This window comes from Oratosquilla oratoria, chromosome 12 (genome assembly GCF_046742065.1).
Source record: "Oratosquilla oratoria isolate Oo_2021 chromosome 12, ASM4674206v1, whole genome shotgun sequence".
Lineage (NCBI taxonomy): Eukaryota > Metazoa > Arthropoda > Malacostraca > Stomatopoda > Squillidae > Oratosquilla > Oratosquilla oratoria.
The window spans coordinates 2,158,988-2,182,682 of record NC_134788.1 but is presented as its reverse complement, the minus strand read 5'-3'; the positions used below and the strand labels follow the sequence as shown (position 1 = coordinate 2,182,682).

The 23,695-nt window shown below is 40.0% G+C and overlaps 3 protein-coding genes across 3 annotated transcripts in view; all 3 read left to right on the top strand.

Annotated features, from left to right (window-relative positions):
- The window catches only part of LOC143030906 (uncharacterized), a 30,997-nt gene extending 25,686 nt beyond the window's left edge, over positions 1-5,311 (top strand). Inside the window, exon 2 of the mRNA XM_076194148.1 lies at positions 1,547-5,311. Within this exon, the coding sequence (XP_076050263.1) occupies positions 1,790-3,067 (1,278 nt within the window). The 5' untranslated portion in view covers positions 1,547-1,789 and the 3' untranslated portion in view covers positions 3,068-5,311. The remainder of the gene's footprint in view (positions 1-1,546) is intronic.
- Positions 1-23,695, top strand: part of LOC143030905 (uncharacterized) — a 159,510-nt gene that overhangs the window by 79,652 nt on the left and 56,163 nt on the right. The window lies entirely within an intron of this gene.
- Positions 3,927-23,333, top strand: LOC143030153 (uncharacterized). Its single transcript, XM_076193318.1, has 7 exons — positions 3,927-3,975; positions 4,111-4,280; positions 15,847-16,498; positions 16,592-16,861; positions 17,123-17,243; positions 17,426-21,036; positions 23,236-23,333. The coding sequence occupies exons 1-7, from the start codon at positions 3,927-3,929 to the stop codon at positions 23,331-23,333; spliced, it is 4,971 nt and encodes a 1,656-aa protein (XP_076049433.1).

Sequence of the window (23,695 nt, the reverse complement as noted above, 5' to 3'; positions counted from 1 at the left end):
TTATCAAACGGTTACCTTCTAAATGATATTCGATAGCATCTCTGATGATAGTTTCCATTATTTTTCCTACGATTGAAGTCAAACTTATAGGCCTATAGTTATTTGGTTTCTTTTTGTCACTTTTTTTGAATATGGGAGTAAGGTTAGCTAGCTTCCATTCTCTTGGGACATCCAATATACCTGGGCACTAGGAACACAATGACAGACTCAACATAAAATAAGAGAGTACAGGGTGAACAAATGTCACAGTGTGTATGAACATGATTTCATTTATTTCCTTTTTCGTGTAAGTGTGTAGTCCACTTTTTTCACTTGTTGTATAAACCGCATTTTATTATATTGTATTTATTCTTTGTAAATAAGTATGTATATGATCCATTATGTATAATTGGGTATGTAAGGTTGTGACCAGTTATCCGGTTCCCGTAACGACTAGAGGAGGAGGAGGGGACCCGGACAACTTCGGTATCACGGAATACTCCCAGTTCCAACCACGGCCAATATATTAAACTTTTTGTCCACTGTATCTCATTACGCCCCTAAAGACGGTCCTAGGACCAAAGCGTGGGCATTAGACATCCCACTTTGTTAACATGGGTAAAAGCTTGGCGGGATGATGCTTTGTCTTCATTTTTGTTTGCTGTTAGCCCAAAAAGTCATCTGCAAAACACTCCCTATGTGACGTACGCAAGATTTTGACAGCAAAGCAAGTAGTGTGCCTCTACGTTAAAGGTTGCTTTAATTGGCCTAGTTCTTGATTGGTTTTGATCGCCACTGCCAAATTTGTAGATAGAAAGAAGGCGACGTATTAAACGTGTTCAGTGTTTCATTCTCTAATACCAGACATACAATTACTATAGGCATAAAGTTACAACTTCGTGAGTGAACACCGTAATTGAATCTGGAGAAAATTGTGTTGTCATTCTGACTCATGAGTAAAATAAACAATGGACCTGAATTTTTCACAGATTTAATTGCAACTCATATGTAGTGACCGTTGCAACGGTAAATCCGTTACTCGATAAGATAATCTCAAAAGTTTGTTTTAGTACTGGTTGATTAAGGGCAGGGTTGAGTCTAACCTAACACCCCCCGCCTATGTAGGAATAGGAGATAAGTATGGAATTTCAACCCACAACGAGGCGAAAGGCTCTGCCATCCCCTTTATAGGAGGAAAGGGTCTGTTGGTTTGTAATATTGTCAGCAGTTGCAACTGCTACACGGATTGGAGAGTGGCAACTGTGTGTTTGTTTACACTAAGCAATGACCAATGTTAACAGTGGTGGTGGTTGTTGGCGAGTTGTGTGCCCGGGTAGGTGGGCACCTATTCGAGGGCTAGGACAATGTAATTGGTGTGGATGTCATGTGAACACATCCCATTTTCATGAGTGATTTAAAAATCGATTTTACTGTGTGCTTTTCAGTAAACTATTCTTATAATAGGGGATGGCATGTATGAAATGGTTTGGGTACAAAACACCAACAATCCAACTATTACAAATCTCAAAAAGTTAATGTCAATCTTATGATTGCATTTTTTTTCCAGAAAGGTAACCATCAACATTTCTGTGGGAAAGTTATCCATAGATTCCATGCAACAAAGAAAACCCGTTGTGGCATCTATACCTCAACTATCTCATGGGGAGAAACATTTCTAGTGCGACCTATTTTATGCAGTTTTCTCACCAAAATATTACCACATGTATCACATGATGACATAGTAGAGAGGCCTTTCCAGTGTGACTTGTGTGACTCTGCTTTTTCACAAAAGGGTGGTCTCAAACATCATATGATGACCCACACAGGAGAAAAGCCTTTCCAGTGTGACTTGTGTGATTCTGCTTTCTTGAAAAAGGGTGGTCTCAAACATCACATGATGACCCACACAGGAGAGAAGCCTTTCCAATGTGACTTGTGTGATTCTGCTTTCTCACAAAAGGGTACTCTCAAATATCACATGATGACCCACACAGGAGAGAAGCCTTTCCAGTGTGACTTGTGTGATTCTGCTTTCTCACAAAAGGGTAATCTCAAATATCACATGATGACCCACACAGGAGAGAAACCTTTCCAGTGTGACTTGTGTGATTCTGCTTTCTCACATAAGGGTAGTCTCAAAGATCACATGATGACCCACACAGGAGAGAAGCCTTTCCAGTGTGACTTGTGTGATTCTGCTTTCTCACATAAGAATAGTCTCAAATATCACATGATGACCCACACAGGAGAGAAGCCATTCCAGTGTGACTTGTGTGCTTCAGCTTTCTCACAAAAGAGTAATCTCAAACATCACATGAGGACCCACACAGGAGAGAAGCCTTTCCAGTGTGACTTGTGTGATTCTGCCTTCTCAAAAAAGTGTAATCTCAAACATCACATGATGACCCACACAGGAGAGAAGCCTTTCCAGTGTGACTTGTGTGATTCTACTTTCTCACAAAAGGGTCATCTCAAACTTCACATGATGACCCACACAGGAGAGAAGCCATTCCAGTGTAACTTGTGTGATTCAGCTTTCTCACAAAATGTTATTCTCAAACGTCACATCATGACCCACACAGGAGAGAAGCCTTTCCAGTGTGACTTGTGTGATTCTGCTTTCTCGCACAAGGGTGGTCTGAGATGTCACATGAGGACCCACACAGGAGAGAAGCCATTCCAGTGTAACCTGTGTGATTCTGCTTTCTCGCAAAATGGTGGTCTGAAACATCACATGATGACCCACACAGAGAAGAAACCTATCCAGTGTGACTTGTGTGATTCTGCTTTCTTACAAAAGAGTGACCTTAAACATCACATGATGTCCCACACAGGAGAGAAGCCATTCCAGTGTGACATTTGCGATTCTGCTTTCTCACACAAGTGTAATTTGAAATGTCACATGAGGACCCACACAGGAGAGAAGCCATTTCAGTGTGACTTGTGTGATTCTGCTTTCTCAGAAAAGGGTCCTCTCACACAGCATATGAGGACCCACACAGGAGAGAAGCCTTTCCAGTGTGACTTGTGTGATTCTTCTTTCTCGCAAAAGGGTCATCTCAAACGTCACATGAAGACTCACACATGAGAGAAGCTATTTCGGTTTGTCATATGTGATTCCACTTTTTTCACAAAAGGGTCACCTCAAATGTCACATGATGATCCACGAATCCTGGAAAAAGTCCCAGCGGAAAAGAGCCCTACATAGGAAGATCCGTGGACGGAAAGAAGCCCCACATGGGAAGATCCCTGGACGGAAAGAAGCCCCACCGGAAAAAACAACCCAATTTATGGATGATAATACTTATCATTAATAACAGTAATACTTGTTTTGAATAAAACCTAGTTCAAAGGGCCCGGTGAGTTGGTTTCAAATTCCGAGAGGTTGAGGTGATTAATTGCATTAAAGGTGTGAAGTAGACTTCCGTAATGGTGTGGGTATACAAGTCCCACATTCATCACAGTATCATTCATATCATTAGTGTGTACTCATCTGTGTGGATATATATATTTCAACATGGAAATGATCAAAAACAACAAAGGTGGACAGAAAGTTTGTTACGATGGTCATATGTACACGAAGAAGAGTGTGAACAAAACGTCTATACGATGGGAGTGTTCAAGGAGAAAAGCTATGAAATGCAGCGCAACACTGTACACGGACTTGGATATATCTATTGAAATCAAAGGTACAAAACATAGTCATAATTCTAATACTGCTAAAGTAGATGCCACGAAGGCCAGAGTTCAACTGAATGAACACGCTTCTGCCACCAGAGGAAAGCCAAGTCAGATTATTGCCGATACTGTTGTTAATCTTCCTGTCGCAGCGCGTGCTGAGATTGGAAACTCAGTCTGTGAATCGCACGATTCGCAACCATAAGCGCCACGCTCCTCCAAAAGATCCCGCTTGTCTGCAAGATTGAAAACTGGACGATTCATGGACTATGTTTGATGGTCAGGAGTTCATGTTCTATGATAGTGGTGCTGATAGCAGTAGACGGGTTATTGTCTTTACAACTGAAGAGGGATTGCGTTATCTTGCTCGTTCCACTCAATGGTTTATGGATGGCACATTCCGGACTGCTCCGGAACTCGTTCATCAACTCTATTTAATTCGTTGCCCTTTAGGCGAGTCGAAGATAACATGTGTCCAGGCCTCTCTTTCTGGCAAAACTCAGAGCATATATGAAGAAGTGTTCCAAGCCATTGTTGAACAGTGTGCCACACTAGGATTCAATCTTGATCCTACGACAATCGCAACCGATTTCGAACTCGCGACTGTGAATGCTATCTGGACTGTATTCGGGGATCACGTTCAGTGCCACGGTTGTTGTTTTTTCCACTTAACGCAGAACACCTGGAGGAAGATACAGGAATTAGGCCTTGTGACACTGTGCAAGACAGACGAAGAAAGTAGATTATTTTGTTCTATGTTAAAAATGCCTTGGCTTTTCTGCCATGTGACAGAGTTTCGGAGGGGATGGAATTTTTAGGAACTGTTATTCCGGAGCAACTCAGTTGTCTGGTAGATTATTTCGATGCGACCTACGTTTGTGGAGGATATCGTCGTATCCAGATGCCTGCCGAACGCCCAGGTGATGTGCTACCGACCGCCGCTTCGTATGCGCCCAACGCCACCCCTTTTTCCACCCGAACTTTGGAACGTACACCAAGTAACCTTGTCTGGCGGGCGGGCATCGTGCGAACAAGCATTGTGGCGGGCGTGGAATCAAGCCTTCACACAGATGATCGGCCACGACCGACCGACCATCCTTCCGTGTGGATCGCGATCGAGGCTCTACGAAAAGACCAGGGCAGGGGAGACATACAAAAGACCTTCAGAAAAGGCTTCCCACTCTCTGCAAAGACTTCGAAGCAGGCCAGAAAGAAGACATTGAAGCGTTTCTTAATTAAAGGCTGTGCCCACTGCATCCGCTTTTAATTCGATTTAGATTTACTTAAAGTAGTGCTAACTTTCAAATGTACTATTTCATAACTTAGTGCTGACTTTGTATTTTTCTGTAATAAAAATCTGCTATTCATAATATTTAGTATATTGTAGCATTTTCATATAATATCATGTAAACTGGTGCTGACTGTATTATTTTATACTTGATACTTTTATACTTTATACTGCATAGCTAGCCTCAATTATACTATTGATTTTCTATTGTCATGTATTATTTGTGTTGGATTGAAGTAATTTCCGATTGTTTTATTAATATTTAGTATATTGTATTATTTTCATATAGTGTCAAGTAAACTTATCTTTTAAGCAATAAACACATAGTTTTATTCTTAAATTGTGACCTTGTTTTCCTAAATTGGGGCTTTTCTAGAATTTGGGGCTTTTTTCCGCCTGGATATTTTCAAGGTGGGGCTTTTTTCCGCCAGGGAATTTCTTAAGTGGGGCTTTTTTCCTAGGAACTTTTGGGTCTTTTTTCTGTTGGGGCATTTTTTTTCCGAACCCCGATGATCCACACTAGAGAGTCGCTCTTTCCAGTGTGACACAAAAGAGCGATCTTAAATGTCACATTATTACCCACGCTGAAAAGAAGTCATTGCAGTGTGACCTGTGCAATAAAGCTTTTTTTATTTTATTTACGTAAGGGTCTTTTCAAACGTCACGTCACATGATTACCCATACAGGAGAGAACCCATTGCAGTCAGTGTAACAACCTGCGCCATAAACATTTTCCCCGATTTTTTTTTTTTTTTTTTTTTTTTTCCTCAAATGTCACCCTGTGATCCACGCATGATTGAGCCTTTTACGGTGTGACCTGTGGGATGTAGCTTTCTGATATAGTAAGGACGATTTGAAATGTCACTTGATGACCCACTCCGGAACAAAAAAGGCCTTTCCAACAGCTTGAAGGAGCAGTAAGTATCTAATAGGTGACGAGAAGACTTGATTGTCTGACTTGTGCGATGCGGCTTTCTCGCGAGAGATGCTTTCAAATATCACATGGTAACTCACACGAGATAAGAACTTGAAGTTCATAGGGTAATACTGGCACTCCTGATTCCATTATCTATGTTTAAGGGTTCTCGGGAACATGTCAGGAATGAAGGCAATCGTAGATATAAATAATCAGACGTAGGTGGTAAAGTATACTCCCCTCCCCTTGTCATTTCTACCTATTTGGTATGTGCCCTCCACATACCAACGGAGTCAGCATTTTTAAAGGAGAAACTGGGAGAGTTTGAATAATCCCATAACATCGGAAATATAGATAATTAGGAATGCCCGATGTGAGTAATTCAATTAGGATGGGTGACGACCTACAAGGGATGGACGAAGCCGTTGTCAAGGTTGAGTCATGGGATGGCGATCAATTATAGGAAGCGGTATCCAGACTATGTTGGGAATTTCATTCATGCAGGTAGAGTATTATACATGAAGATATACATGCACACTCAATGATCCCCAGTGCAAATATTAATCTATTTTCAACCACATTAACTTTTCACTTTCAATTCCATGTCATCACGATCGAGACTGACAATGCGCTCAACGAAGACATAAAAAATTAATGTGGTTGAAAATGGATTAATATCTGCACTGGGGACCATTCAGTGTGTGTGTGTATAACACTTGCCCACGCGCACGTACTACCATTGCACCATCATAGCGGGGATGGGTTGAGCATAAGATTCGTGCTGTATATGTAACTCGAGCATACAAATAGAAGAAATTGTGCTCAACTTATATCTCTCTTGATGGCGCAGTGGTTAGTCACTGTTCACTTTGGTATGTCTGAGCTGGGTTCGAGTCCTTGGCCTCACTGCGTATCAGTTTCCGCATATGTCTCCGTTGAGCGCATTGTCAGTCTCGCTCGTGATGACATGGAATTAAAAGTAATAAGTTAATGTGGTTGAAAATAGATGAAAATATAGATGTAACTGTCGCCGCCCTTGTAATCCTCTCTTATGGATATGGCGACTCACTTCTATTAGTTATAACCTCCTGTCCAGGAATCCCCCCGAGATGATATATACAAGATCTTACGCGAGCTTTGCAGTGACGTGGTGACTTCCTTGGTTCAGTGGTTTAAGGTCCTCACCAAAGGGCGTGATCTTACATACGTGGACCAACGATCTTTCTCCTCCACCCTTTCACCAGTCTTTACGGCATTATTGTTTGGAATAATCTCGAGAATTCCACCCATGCAGGCAGTCCAGGTGTCCATATATGTATGTTCTATATAAATATTGATAAAACAAAAAATGTGAAATTTTGCATGTACTATATGAAATAATTTGATAAAAAGAAATGTGACATAAAAAGATTCTTACCCCTAATAGATTATCGCATGCACTGGGACTAGATTGAATGTCCTGCTTCGACAACAATCGGCAGATTATTACGGCATAGCGTCTATATTATTTTGATTCACAGTTTTTGTATTTTATTAAGTTCCAATAACTTCATTCCTGGTTTCAACCATAAGCACTTTACTGGTTGTAAAACTTACTACTGATCCTGTATCAGTAAATATATGAATAGGTCTATTGAATAATTTGACAGAATAAAACAAATTGATAGTTTGTATGTATGATGTACTCATAAAAAAAAGAGTCATATCAAGAGGTGGCCTGAAGTTATACTTGGATGGGTTTAGTACTTGTCAAAATACAGAAATTTAAAAAAGGCAATAAAAAACGAAAACGACAATACGAAATGAATATCGCTGATAGACCCAAAGAGAATCCCCCAAAAATTCTATAGTTACATTAGAGATAAATAGGTCATTAGGAATCACATTGGCCCACTATTATCTGCTGACGGTCAATTTGAGCATTCAAAGAAAGTAATGTGTGATATTTTAAACGAATTAGCTCAGTATTCGTAAACTAAACACCTCGAAGTGAACTCCAAACTGGGTAAACTTACTACGGTCAATATAAAAGAAAAAATTAAAAGGTGTATAGAGAAACTCAAAATTTATAAAACACCAAAAATCTTAAAGGAAACGAAAAATGATAATATTGTTCCATTAGAAATTATATATATAAAAACAAAACAAAAAAATCCATCATATCCGGAGATGTCCAAAGAGAATGGAAGCTAGCTATCATTTTCCAATATTAAAAAAAAAAGTGACAAAAAGAAACCAAATAAGTACAGGCCTATAAGAAAGTAACTGATAAATGATAGCCACATGCATGGGTTCAGACGGAAACGTTCTTGCGAGACTAACTCAGATTGTACAACACAGTCATCTCAATTTATGAGTAAAGAAACAATATAGATTTAATACATTTAAACTTTGTAAAAGCTTTTGATACCGTCCCCCACGAAAGACTACTTACTGAGTTAGCTTCACACAGACAAGTGTAGCCTGATAAGTTGGACTAGAAATTGGTTGAATGATCGAAAACAGAGAGTGGTTTTAAATGGCAAAACTACTAGATGAAAAATTGTTACTAGTGGAGTTCCTCAGGTTCCGTTTTTGGGCCACTTCTATTCATAGTGTATACAAATGATATAGACCACGGACTAAGATCGCTGTCTCCAAATTTGCTGATGATACAAAATTGTGCCGAATTAAGAACATAAGAACATAAGAAATAAAGGAGACTGCAAAAGACCATAAGGCCTACACTAGGCAGCTCCGTATCCATCACCACCTGTCGTCCCCATCCATAAAGTTGTCTAATCGTTTTTTAAAACAACTGATAGTTTCAGCGCTTACTACGTGGTTACTAAGTTTATTCCATTCATCGACCACCCTATTTGTAAACCAATTCTTGCCTATTTCCTTCTTAAATCTAAATTTGTCCAGTTTATACCCATTACTGCGAGTCCTGCCCTGTTGTTTTATTATGATGACCTTGTTTGCATCACCCTTGTTATAGCCTTTGATCCACTTGAACACTTCTATTAGATCACCCCGCACTCTGCGTCTTTCCAGAGAGTGTAAGTTTAGGTGCCTAAGCCTCTCTTCGTAAGGCAAATTTCCGAGTCCTTGTATCATTTTGGTCATTCTTCTCTGTACTGATTCTAGTGAATTTATGTCCATTTTGTAGGACGGAGACCAAAACTGTACCGCATAGTCAAGGATGGGTCTAACTATCGCTAGATAGAGTTTAATAATTACCTCTGCACTTCTATTTGTTACCGTCCTAGCAATGAAGCCTAATGCACTGTTTGCTTTATTTCTGGCGCTAATGCACTGCTTCCTGGTTTTAAGGTCCGGACTCACCAGAACTCCCAAGTCCCTCTCGCACTCAGATTTTTCTAAGAACGTGCCATCTAAGTTGTATCTATTTTCGGGGTTGTGTAGCCCTACGTTTAACACGCTACACTTAGAGATATTGAAGTTCATTTGCCATTTCACCGACCATGTTAACAGTTTATTAAGATCATCCTGCAGAATCTGGGCGTCTTCTCCTGACCTAATTAGGCGTCCTATTTTAGTGTCGTCCGCAAACTTACTAACATCACTATTCAACCCATCGTCTAAGTCGTTTATATACATAATGAACAATAAGGGACCCAAAACCGAGCCCTGGGGGACCCCGCTAGTAACATTGCCCCACCTAGATTTTATTCCATTTATGGTGACCCGCTGTTTTCTGTTACTAATCCAAGCTCTAATCCATTCTAACACTTTTCCTCCTATGCCATGGGCTTTGATTTTATTTAGTAGTCTCTGGTGTGGCACTTTGTCGAACGCTTTGCTAAAGTCAAGGTAAATAACATCGTAATTTTCATTGTTGTCTGACGCCTTATATACCTTAGTGTAAAAGGATAGAAGATTAGTCACGCATGACTTACCTTTGGAGAAACCATGCTGTGAATCACGAATTAAATTATGCCCTTCAATGTGTTCTCTGAGTCTATTTACTATTATTGATTCAAGCATTTTTCCTATAACCGATGTCAAACTGATTGGCCTGTAGTTGCATATGGTCGATCTATCTCCCTTCTTAAAAACAGGAACAACGTTTGCCTGCCTCCAAGCAGTTGGAACAGAACCAGTGTCTACCGATTTATTGAATATTTCAGTTAACTGGTCGCAGATTTCAAATTTACACTCTTTAAGCATTCTTGGAAAAATTTCGTCCGGACCCGGAGATTTTGTAGCTTTAAGTCTGTCAATCTGCTTGATAACTTCTTCTTTACTAATACTGATATTAGTTAGGCTATTTTCTTCATCCCCTCTGAAAATCGGATCGCAGTCAGGTACTTTATCTAACCTCTCATTAGTAAACACCGATAGAAAATAATTGTTAAACTCCTCACTCATTTTTTCTTCCGATTCTATCATGACATTTTCATCGTTTTTAATTGGTCCTATTCTTTCTTTATTTTTTGTTCTATAGAGGTGAAAGAAACCCTTTGGGTTTGATTTTGCTTGACTGGCAACCTTGATTTCATAATTACGTTTCGCTGAACGTGTATTCCTTTTAACCAGCTTTGCCATTTCGTTATATCTTGATCTAAGGTGTGATTCCCCGTTTTTTATTTTTACGTAAAGTCCTCTTTTAATTCCGATCTCATGTTTCAATCTGTCCGTCATCCATTTGGGAGTATTACTATTTTTTCGTATTGACTTTAGGGGGATAAATGTGTTTTGTGCATTAATAATTAGATCTGCCAGATTGCTATACATCTCATCCAAAGTACTGACCTGATTTTTGGGCCGTCGCCCCGAATCGACCTGACCCAAGGCACGCGCATCAATCTCTTTGACCCAGACCTGATCTAAGGTATGCGTATTTCTCTCTTTGACCCAGACCTGACCCAAGGTACGCAAATTGCAAATGATCACTTAAATCAATTAGATATTCAAGAAGATTTAGATGAATTACAGCAATGATCTGAAAAAGTGGCTAATGGAATTTAAGACAAGTAAATGCAAAGTTATGCACAGAGATAAAAATAACAGTAAGTACGATTGCAAGTTATTTAGAAATTCGTTAACAAAAGTGGATAGTGAGAGGGATCTCGGCGTAATTATTAGCAACGATCTCAAATCATCTAAGCAGTGTATTTCAGCCTCTGAGAAAGCAAATAAGATTCTAGGACTGATTGCGCGATTTTTTGGCTTCAAAAGTCCATCTCTCATTAACAAGCTATATAAATCGTTAGTTCGTCCACATTTGGAATATGCTGTTTCCGAATGGTCACTGAATCTCATTAAAGACATTGACAGATTGGAACAAGTACAACGGCGAGCCACAAAACTGATTCCAAATATCAAAAATAAATCATACGAAAATCGACTAAAATTAATCTGTCCCCCCCCCCCCAAAAAAAGCGTAGACTCAGAGGTGACTTGATACAGGTATTTAAGATTATAAAGGGGATTGACATCAGAAGTAACAAAAATTTTACATTGAGAATCCGACAAGAAATAATCTCAAACTGTCAGGAAATAGATTTGATTTGGAAGTGGGTAGAAACAACTTTGCCAACCATGTAGTTAATGAATGGAATAAACTTCCTGCAGAGGCAGTGCAATGTAGTTTAGTTCGAAGCTTTAAGATTCGTTTAGACAAACATCTAAGCAAGATTCTGTAATGACTGCTGCCATTTATTTTATATTATTTGATTGTTTGTTATTATTTGCTTGTTTTTCATTTATTATTGATTCTCTGTCAATTTATTATTATTTACTTGTATCTTTATTATTTAACTATACTTACGCATTTCTTTATCCTATTTATCATTATCTATATTACATTTTTTGTTTTGTTATATTTATCGTTATCTATATTATTACAATTTTTTTTCTTTTATCATTATTATATTTTTTCGCATCCGACCTAGTTGTGGGCCAGAAGGTCTCCTTCCTGTCAGCATGCTCTGCCTTTGTAATCCTTTGTAAGAAATTCGCAGGTGAGATGGTGCTGCTGTGCAAAGGGTGTGTGTGTGGTGGTGACGACAGATTTAGAGTTGAATCGACCAAGAGACACAACCATGTAACTATCGGACGATTCAGCAGTGGAAGTAGGCAAGGCTAAAACAGAAGTGAAGAGATTGGCTGAAACAGGAGTTTGTAACCCTGTGCAGATAATCTCCATCAAAATACCTCCTTTGATTTTAATCTTGTTAGCTATGATCTTGCTAGTTTATTCACTCGAGTTCCCGTTTTAGATTTATTAATATATTTTCCAGACCCGGAAATGTTATGGTTTTCATGTACTCGAATGGTGTAGTCAATTTACAGATTAACAGTTCTGTGCCTCACCAATGTATATTTTCCTCCCTCCGTAAATTTTCCTACTCTCATAAATGCTCCAAGTTTCCATCATCGAAAGAGAAAGTGGAAGGGAGGGGGAGGAAGTTAAAAAGTGTTTCATGGCTGACCTGCTTACCGTCACGTCGACACGCAACCCAACCAACCTCTCCTCTCACCCTCCCGCCCTCGCCAAATGTCGCCAGGTCTGCTAAAGAAAAATAAATAATAATAATAATAATAATAATAATGATATAAGAATGACACCCTCCAACATTCATCTGCCAGCATCAAGTCTGAAAAATATAATTTACTAGATAGACATACGTTAGCAAACGAGGAGAATACAACGTGTACTAATTTCATACATATCATGGTGGCAGGTTCAGTTATCAAACTAATTCATGGTTAAAATTATTTTATTAATAATAGAAATTAACAGAAGAAATATAGGTGGCGTATTCTCTTATAATATTCAAAGAAAATTTGTTACTTTCAAAGACAATAATTTTCGTGCGGCCTATGGTATAATCAGTCAGTGACTGCAACCGAGGAGAGCTCAGAGTCGTACTGCTCCTTTTTTGTCATCATCGCTCCCTATTTTAACCGGTCTATTCCCTCTCCCTTCCTCTTTATATAAGTCTCTTTTTGCAGAAACAGGTAACGGTTGCAAACTATACATATACATTTATTGACCAATATTTGTCTAAGAAAATAACTGTTCAAGAATGAACAATGGGATTCTTAAATTATTTCTCGTGGAAACTCGGGTTTGTTAGGAAATTGTATAATAAAAAATAATCAGCTTTCTAATATAACAAGAGAAGTGTGACAAAAAGAATATGTAACAATTAGAACATCCATTGGAGACCTACAGCCAGTATACATATCCTATATGCATTTATATAACATCGGGCGACTTGATTCAAATCTGAGAGATCGGGTTGCTATAATGTCGACATTCACAAGAAATATGTATTGCTCCAAGAGACGATGAATGGATAGCTATGGTCAAGATGGAAGGGAAATATAAAAAGTGTAAATTGCATTCTACGAAGTATCAAGTGGAGGAGGATTAAAATCAATCAAGCCAGAGAATTATCTCCTGGGCAAAATCATTAGCACACTGTCGACGACCAACAAGTCCATTACTCTCTCTTGGGTTTCCAGCCACATTGGGATCTTAGGGAATGAGAGAGCGGACACCTTAGACAAATCTGCATTAGAAAAAGACTCTATTACAGACATACCCCTGGACACAGGAACCTTTAACTCTATTCTAAGGAAACAATTACACGCCCACTGGCAACTCCAGTGGGACAACCTTGACATCTCACACAAACAAAAGGAACACATAACAGACTGGTCGACATCACACAGAAACAACAGACGCGAGGAAATCGCCATAGCAAGACTGAGGATGAACTCGACCCACCTCACCCACCTAAACCCATACATAAACGGCGTATTTCCTCCCCAATGCAACACGTGCAACACCATACTATCCATAAGACACATACTCCTACACTGCTCAAAATACAACACACAGCGCCAAGCGAATATACAACACTGCAAACTGAAAAAGAATTCAGTTAAACACTACAAATCTTTTGACCGATGACCGTTTACTTATTAACAGAGTACTATTTTATTTGTGCACAACAGGACTATCATGGAAATTATAATGGTAGATTGAAAAGGATAGCAGGTTCACACCAGGCTTAATGACCTCATTATAGGTCGATAGCCATATAGATAAGAAAAAAAATGCATTAGCTGGTTTATGCTGAAATATTCTTCGTTACTGAATTAGTTCCATGAATATAATACTATATAAAAGGTTGAATTCCATAATAATGTAGTATGCTAAAGCCATGTACTATAGTCAGCGCAAGGAGAAATGACCGATAAGGCGGGGCTAGGAGATTTCCCGGTGTTGCCACACATGGGCATCCATGGCGAGAACGTGCGTGTGGATGCAATGTTTTCTGAAGGCAGTGTGAGGGGGGCGGGGCCAGAGATTAGATGTAGCGGCACCGTCGCTCTCTCTTTTCCATATGCCATGTCTACACTCGAAGAAACGAAACCTTTGTATAGAAAACATTGCTTTGATTTTTACCTCAGTGGTGGTGTGTGACAAAAATTATAATATAATCATATGTGGCAACATTATAAAATCATAAAATAGAATTATAAAATAAAATAAAATTATGAAATAATTAGATGTGGCACCACAGGGGAACTCCCAGTGCTCCGCCCTAACGGCCAGTTCTCAGTGCAACGGGTATAACCCCTTTTGGACGACATTGACGCCACTAAATCTCTTCAATGCATGATCTACGAGGTGAGAGAATTTAACGTGGCAGATGCTAGCGCAGTCTTGCGATTCAACTGGAAAATGGTTGTTGGGGACATATGTTGCTCATCGTCAACTTGAGTGAATGCATATGATAACATCCCAAATTTAGAGTCACCCCTAAATTTTCCTAATATATAGACAATTGTACTTTCGCTAGAAAATATTTTCATTACAAATTGTGATAATTATTTTATTATATATATAAAAATGGAAATGGTCAAAACTAAAATTTTTGAACGAAAGTGCGTGACCCGAACAAAAGGTAGCAGGGGGTCATGGACCGGGGTGAGTGTTTTAACAGTGATCTGGCGCGGGGACGGTCTGGAAGAAAGCGATTTATACGGTTACTATACACAACAACATGGGTGTATACATAATAAAATATTTCTCTCGAAACCTTCGAACCTCCTACTCCGGAAATGAGTCATAAACCGGAATTACGGAATTCTGACAAAAGAATCTTTACGAAATATTAATGAGAAAATATTTACGAAATATTGCCAAGAGAATCTTTCCCAAATGTTAACAAGAGAATCTTTACGAAATATTACCAAGAGAATCTTAACGAAATATTGCTAAGAGAGTCTTTATGAAATATTGCCAAGAGAATCTATATACATAAAAACGGAATTACGGAATTCTGACAAAAGAATGTTTACGAAATATTAATGAGAAAATATTTACGAAATATTGCCAAGAGAATCTTTACCAAATGTTAACAAGAGAATATTTACGAAATATTACCAAGAAAATCTTTACAAAATATTGCTAAGAGAATCTTTACGAAATATTGCCAAGAGAATCTGTTAATTAAATAAAGATGGAAATGGTCAAAACTAAGATTTCTGAACGAAAGTGCGTGACCCGAACAAAAGGTAACAGGGGTTCATGGACCGGGGTGAGTGTTTTAACAGTGATCTGGCGCGAGGACGGTCTGGAAGAAAACGATTTATACGGTTACTATACACAACATGGGTGAGGCACCAGCGGAGAAAGTACGAAGAAATCGGCATTTCTGGAAGTGGGTTACTGAGGTGAAGAAGATTAATAAAAAGTCTCTCGGTGTAAAGGATTTGGCTGTTTTGAAACGTGAACATGCAGTCAAGTTTCCTGATCTCTATAAGTCTTCCAAGGGATTTTCTGTCAGAGTCTATAAAGTTGTTTCATCGCAAAGTGTTGTCGTTTAACGACACATTAAAGAAGAATCGACAGTTCGAGTACTAGGATTCAGACTTTGAACATCTTGGAGTTTACAATGGGGATGTTTCGGAGAAAGCTCTGCAAGGGTTTGAGAAACATTACTTTACTGGGTTTAAGAATTTTATAAAAGCGGGAGCAAAAGCTGATCACGTTGAGTATCAGAAGTACTACCTCGAGAGAAGATTTAAAACCCAGAGAAAGATTGATAAGCTCAAGAAGTACTGTTGTAAGAGGAAAAACACGGAACTTAACCAGGTCTCTGGTGAGGTCGTTGAAGCTGGGAGTGCTACTGTGAGTTCAGTCACTTCGACGGGAAGCGGAAGTGGACAAGACCAAGGAAGTGGACCAGACGAGGAGGGTGTACCGGATCAGTTCGTCGACTCGGTGGCGGAGAATATACGGATTGTTCGAGAGAGGCGGCTTGAATTGGAACAACAATGTTTGCAACGTTTGCAAGAAAAAAAGAAGTTAAAGAAAGAACGAGAAGCAGCTAAAGAGGCGGAAAGGGATGCCAGAATCAAGAAAAGGGAAGAACGTGAGGCGGAAAAGATGCATCGACAGGTTTTGTTGAAGAATAAGAAACAGAGGCGTTTCGAGTTAAAAGCAGTAAAAGAACAGTTCAAATTGTTACGAGCTGGGGTCATCGGGGATAAAGATTTGTCTGAATCGACGATTAATCACTTAAATATGGTCAGAAAGGAACGCAAAGATAAGAATTTTAGGGCGGATTATGTGGATTCAATAGCAGTAATATCTGATACGCTTGAAGGTTATTTACGAGACCAAGCAAAGATACCGCTCCATAATATTGGTACAATAGGGGACTTCTAATGTAAGCTTTGTAAATCGCTTTTATGGGCAGGAGAACGTAAGACTATTTGTTGTAAGCAAGGACAAACGCCTCAAATCCAGTTTTCAGAGCTTAAAAACGGTATTAAAAGTATGTACGAAGGAAATTCTCCGTTATCTAAACGGTTCCTGGACAAGATCTGTGGGTTCAACGCGTTGTTCTGTTTCACATCATTTACCACTTCAAGCAAACTCCATGACCCGAGCGAACTAACATTGTGTTACAAGATTCAAGGGAAAATATACCATACCATTGGACATCTCAACCCCGAAGCGATCGCAGGTAAAAAGAACCCTTTTTGGAAACCTATTTCTTCATTCCTGGACTTATACTTCTATCATGATAAGGAAGACCAGATTAAGTTACGTGTACAAAACATGGATCGAAAGGCGAAAAACGAAAAAACTCTTAAGCGCCGAAAGAGAGAGAGGAAGGAAGTGAGTTCAAACGAGGATATCATTTCCATGTTCTATGATTACTTGGTTCAGTATAATGAATGTCTAAACCCGATTTTGAAGGAATTTGAAACGTGTAAAACATTAGTTAGTGAACACGTTAATAAGACGGAAAGTATGCCTGCTGTGTCTATCACGCTGAGAGCGGCAGACGGGATCAAAACCAAGGAACATAAGGGTCTGTATCATCTTCCGTCTGCTTCTCACAGGTTGGTGGGATTGTTAGCTTTGAACCCAATAGAGATCCATTGGAGATAACAGTTACTTCCCCTTTGCCCGGTTCGAACTTCAAGACTACAAGTTTGAGCCATTTGAAGTTCCATTACGATGCTTTCCAGTATCCTTTGTTGATCCCAAACGGTGACATCGGATATTGTCATTCCATGGAAAGGTTATCCAAAGTCCGTGTTAGAGGTCTTGAACCGCCTGAAGAAGATGAATGTGACGCCTCTACGGGGCCATCAACTTCGTCTACTTACAAGCGTTTATCCCCGTGTATGTTCTACTCCTTTCTTTATATGGAGCGGGAAGGCGTTTTCAACCACATAACCAAGTGTAGGAGACTGTTTCAACAGTTTGTTGTGGATAACTACGTGAAAGTAGAAAAAAATAGGTTGTCATACCTCGAAATGAACCAGAAACGGATCCGAAAAGAAAGAGCAGACATATTATGTCTTGGAAGCGATAAAGTCGCTGATACAGGTCAAAGGGTTGTGTTGCCCAGTACTTTCATTGGAAGTCCCAGATATATGAAAGAGCGCCAACAAGATGCGCTTACATATGTTACGTGTTATGGATCTCCTGACTATTTCATAACCTTCACTATGAACCCGCATTGGCGGGAGCTGCAAGTTGCTATGGATGATACAGGTTCTGCTGGAATACGGTCGATCGGGGACCGCCCAGATTTAATTAGTAGAGTATTCAAGTTGAAGGTTGATAGTTTGATGCATGATTTGGTATCTAAACAGATCTTCGGAAGGGTGAAGGCGCATCTTTATGGTGTGGAATGGCAAAAACGTGGACTTCCTCATGTTCACATCCTCTTATGGATGAATGAGCGTGTGACAGCTGAAAGGGTTTCACGTATAATATCCGCTGAAATCCCCAACAAAGAAGCTGAACCCAGGTTGTATGATGTCGTTACAAGGTGTATGATCCATGGACCGTGTAAGGGGTACGATGAGTCTCTCCTATGTTGCCAGAAATCTAAGCCAACCGCTTCGACATGTGGAAAGGGCTTTCCTAAGACCTGTAGAAACGACTTAATATTCGGTAACAATGGGTACCCTGAGTACAAACGTAGGTCCATCGGAGAAGGCGGGGAATCGTTTGTTACCAAGGTTAAAGGAGTGAAGAAGGTTATTGACAACTCTTGGGTTGTTCCTTACAGCCCCTATCTGTGTGTGAAGTATGACGCCCACATCAACGTTGAATGTTCAAATTCGATTAAAGCTATAGCTTATGTCACGAAGTATGTAAACAAGGGGTGTGATAGGGTCCTGTTCAGTAAAACTACAAAAGATGGGACCGTGAATGAAATTAAGAACTTCCAAGAGGCGAGATATATAAATGCGAATGAAGCAACATGGAAGATATTCGGGTTTGACATATACAAAAGTTATCCCCCGGTATCCTCTCTCGACTTACACCTTGAGGGCGAAAACAAGGTGTTTTATGACGAAAACTCATCTAAAGGGACCGTAACAGCGAAAGCAAAACAAGATACCCAATTAACCGCTTTCTTCAAGTTGTGTGCGAAATCTGATGAGAAGTTCGTCTCCACGTTGTATTATCATCAGATGCCTCAACATTTCTGTTTTGACAAGGCCCATTCGGTTTGGAGAGAAAGAAAAGGTAACACCTTTTCTTTGGGACGTATTCGTGCTGTTTCCACTAAAACTGTTGAGTTGTTTTACCTTAGGTTGTTGTTGACACATAAGGCGGGCCCTACTTCCTTTGAGGATCTCAGAACAGTCGAGGGTGTGACATATCCCTCTTACCGAGAGGCTGTCAAGGCCTTGGGTCTCTTGAGTGATGAGGAGACATGGAAGACTACTATCTTAGAGATAATCAATCACACCAACGACAGGTACCGTCTCAGAGAAACGTACGCCAGCATGTTGGTGTTTTCAGACCTTGAGGACCAATCCGGTATCTGGGAGGAGACCAAGGATCTATTTGCAAGCGATTTCCTTCACCAGAACAACCTAACAGAGTATAACGAGGAAATCTACTTGGACGCGTTAGACGATATCCAAAAACATGTTTGGAACTGTGGAGGAGGCCTTATCACCACTTACGGCTTACCTGCTTCTAGTGGTGGAGAGAAGACTTCAAACGTTATTCGAAGAGAGAAGTCTTACAACAAGGAAAAGTTGAAAAAACAGGTTCAATCAAAACAAGACCTCTTAAATGATAAACAGAGACAGGTATATGATGTGGTCATGTATAGGGTGAATAACCAACAGAAGTATGAGAATAATGGAATCTTTGTAAACGCTGCCGGAGGCACAGGAAAGTCCTTCATCTTGAATATGTTACTTGATACTGTGCGGTCCGAGGGGAAGATAGCGTTAGCTGTAGCGTCTTCAGGTATAGCAGCTACTGTTCTTAACGGGGGTCAAACCGCCCATAACATGTTTAAGATACCATTGATGGAGTATAATGAAATAAGAGGGTGTTCTGTTAAGAAGAATTCTGAACTTGCAAAGTTGTTGGAGATGACATCGTTAATCGTGTGGGATGAGATCGTGATGGCGAACAAGAATACGTTAACAGCTCTTGATATAACGTTGAGAGACATCTTGGGTAATGAACGGTTTATGGGGGGGAAAGTGTTCGTCTGCGCTGGAGATTTCAGGCAAATATTACCTGTCATTCGAGGTGGAGGTAAATGTGATGAATTAGAACATTGTATAAAGTCCAGTTATATGTGGCGGGACATAACAAAGTTGGAATTGACTGAAAATGTGCGTCTAAGGAAAGGTGATGGAAAAAACATTACGTTTGCGCGCAAGTTGCTGGAACTCGGATCCCAGAAACACGGACCTTTGGAACTTGAGGAGGGGTTCGGTATTCAAGTCAAAACGCGTGAAGAGTTAGTGGAAAAGGTTTATGGTGATTTGGAGGAAAACTTCTTAAACATTTCCTATTTTGAACAACGAGCAATCATATCACCCACAAATGATGATGTCGACAGTGTTAACTCTATGATACAAAAGAAAACTAAGGGAGAGGAGAAGACATACTTTAGTGTAGACGCCCCGGTCGAGGAAGGAACTGATGTCCAGACTTCTGTGTTTAACGCTTTGACAAGCCCTTCTCTTCCACCACATCAACTTAAAGTGAAGATTGGAAGTGTTGTGATGGTTGTCAGGAACATTTCACCGCCTAAACTGTGTAACGGATCAAGAGTCTTGGTAACTAACTTGAAAACGAACATTATAATTGGTAAGACCTTAGGTGGTAGTCACCGGGGAGAACAGGTTATGATTCCCAGGATAACACTAGAAGCTAGCGACACCCCAGTTAACTTTAAGCGCAAACAGTTCCCGGTTAAGCTTAGTTACGCGATGACAATAAACAAATCTCAGGGACAGACGTTTAACTGCTGTGGAGTACTTCTAGATACTGTTCAATGTTTCGCTCATGGTCAGTTGTACGTGGCCTGTTCGCGGGTTACGTCTTGGGATTCTCTTTTCATCTATACTGGCTGGCATAAAGTAAACGAAAGTTATAGGTTGAGACCGGCCGTTAACTGTGTATATGAAGAATTGCTCTCAGACAAGGAGGTAAACAGTCAAGAACTGCCTTCGGTGCCGAGAGGTAGGGAAGAAGACGAAGAAGTTAACACTCCCATTCCTGAAGAGGTCCCAGAAATAGGTGTGGTTTTAATACCAAAGGAAGTTTACAACATCTCGGAGGAAAAGGCCATCGATATGCTCCTGCCAGATTACAGTTACAATAATCATGTTTACAGTGAAGATGAAGAATACGGGGGTGAGGAAACTGAAAGGGTCCCTGTCACGAAAAGGGAGCTGGAAGAACTGATTTTGAGCCTCAAAGAAGAAGGATCTTCGCCGGCTCGGAAAAGGAGGAGATATGAAGATGAAGCCGAGGACAAAGAAGATGAAGAAGACAGCTCGAGTTCAGATGAACAAGAAGTAACTGACGTTTCCGCTGTAAATAATGTGTGTAAATAAAATACTGTAGCAATATCACGATCTTTTATTGATCCAGTGTCTTATGTTTACTATGACACATCATATGATGTAAGACACGCTTGACGGGGTAACCAGTGCGCGTTGCGTAAGGGCGCGTAGCGCCCGGCGAGCGTAGCGAGCAGCGCCGCAGGCCAAGCCCCCCCGGCGTAGCCGGGCCGGCGCAGCCGGTGGGCTTGTATTTATAAAAAAAAAAAAAAAAAATCTACGGAAACGAATGTGTCATCGACTTGGAAACAAACTTCAGAAGACTACATACCAATCGAAAAAGCTCCACATCTGTCGTATCTCTGATATCCTTCCAATTAATTTTTTCCTACGACTTAACTTCCAAGTCTCCCTTCCCTCCCTCCCTCTCCCCCATCTTCCCTATCTATCCTGCCCCCCTCTAACTAACTACTCATCGATAGTCGACACATAGACTATATTTTCATCACGCCATCGACAAGGAGTCTTGTAATCTTTTCTCTTACATACAAATTATGGTAGGCATTAATAATCTAACTAATTATATATGAAATACGGGAATAATGACTCGACGAAACTACGGTCTTTTTAACTACATATAAGATAATTACCACAATGCGTTGTGAAAACACCTTACAATAGTGTAGGAATTACGTTTATATCAGTCATCATGTATATAAATAACATACAAGACAATGTATTACAAAACAAATTATTTTATATGGAAAAAACGTTGAATTTTGTTTTTTTAACCCGTATCATTTGAAAAGTTAAGGTGACTAAAATTATAACGTTAACTTGTACATTCACTCAACCATTTTCCCGTTGAATCGTAAGGCTGCGCTAGTATCAGTCACGTTCCTGCTGCACACGTCTCTCAGCTCGTATATCACATAACGAAGAGATTTTGTAGAGTCACTGTCGTAATATATTATTTGATGAAAGTCGCTGAGCGTCTTCTTCGGAATCTGCAAAGGAATTTTGTTAGTTCTTGTAGAAGCCGTAATCAGATTCTTTTGACACTCGTGCCAAACTGTCAGTACTAAGTGCTCACAACAACGTGACTGATGGTGTAACGACGTAAATGGTCGCAACAACGTCATGGGTGGTGTCGCGACCCACCTATGGACCAAGTTAATTGTGACAACAAATAGATGAATAGATAAATAAATGAATAAATAGATAGATAAATATACAGATAAAATAAATAGATAGTACATAGATAAATAAACAAACAAATAAATAAATAAAATAAGTAAATAGTTCAGGCAGGATGATCAAACTCCTCCTTATTAAAATGAACACATGCAAATGGGGATAGAATAATAAAAGCATATCAATACATATGGCATGAAATAAATTGTTCTATTGTTCTGTTAGTTACCAAGTAAAAGTGATTTTCAGGAGAGGGGGGGCACGAGGCTTAGGAGAAAAGTAGAAATTTGACCAGTTACGTGTTAATTTCTTGACAAGAAATGGGTCAATAATGTAGAGGTAGGTTTATGAGATAATGTAGAAGTATCGTCGTTACTAACTCTTTTTTTTTTTTTAAAGTCTCCCCAGCCATACAAGTTTTCCAATGTATTGACCCCCCAAACCGCTCCCTCCCTGCAAGGGGGGTCTATAGTTGCAAGGGGGGAGGGGGAGGCGTGGAGGAAAAGAACAATTGCTAGAGGGGGCGTGGTAGTACAAGGGTTAAGAACCAAGTGGGTGGTACGCTAGACCTCGTTTAATGAATGCAGTTTGGAATCGATGGAGATTGAGTCGCCTGGGCGTGACGTCTGGGTCAAGGAAGGAGTAGTGATAGGCTTCTTTTGAACAATGAAGAAACTCTCTCTTACCCAAGTCATCCTGTCAAACTTAAAATGCATTATGTATTTGTCATTATGTCATTTTGTATGTTCATATGTAGAAGCAAGCCTCACCATCCATTCAATCCTGTATGCACTCAACCTCGTAATTCATATTATGGATGACATCAAAGTCACGAAATGTGTTCTGTAATCTTCAGGTGTCAAAAGTCACGCAGTCATGCTAATACATCGTCGACCGATAGAAAGGCAAATTGACCGAGTGTCGTCAAGCGCCGGATTCCTCCAGGGCATTTAGCCCTAAGCACCTTGATGTCCACTTGTAGTTGGCTCGTAAGCGTTTTCAACCGGGGGAACAACCCATTGATTGTGATGTCGGAGCCGGCTTTCTGCGACCAGATTAGGTTAGCTCGTCCATCCATTTCCTCGGCGTTATTCCTAAACGTTTTCCCGAAAGTACACCACTTCCGGTCGACTATTACAATATACAAGCTCACGCGTCCCCTCTACCCTCGTCATTTCTAACGATTCCCCCTCGCTTGACGAGACCTCTGGTTAGGATGGGCTCATGAGAAGACTGTTATGAAGTTATCACCCACATAACCCCTTTTTCTCAATTAGGGTCTCGTTCTTATCATTAATATCTTATGCATTATCTCA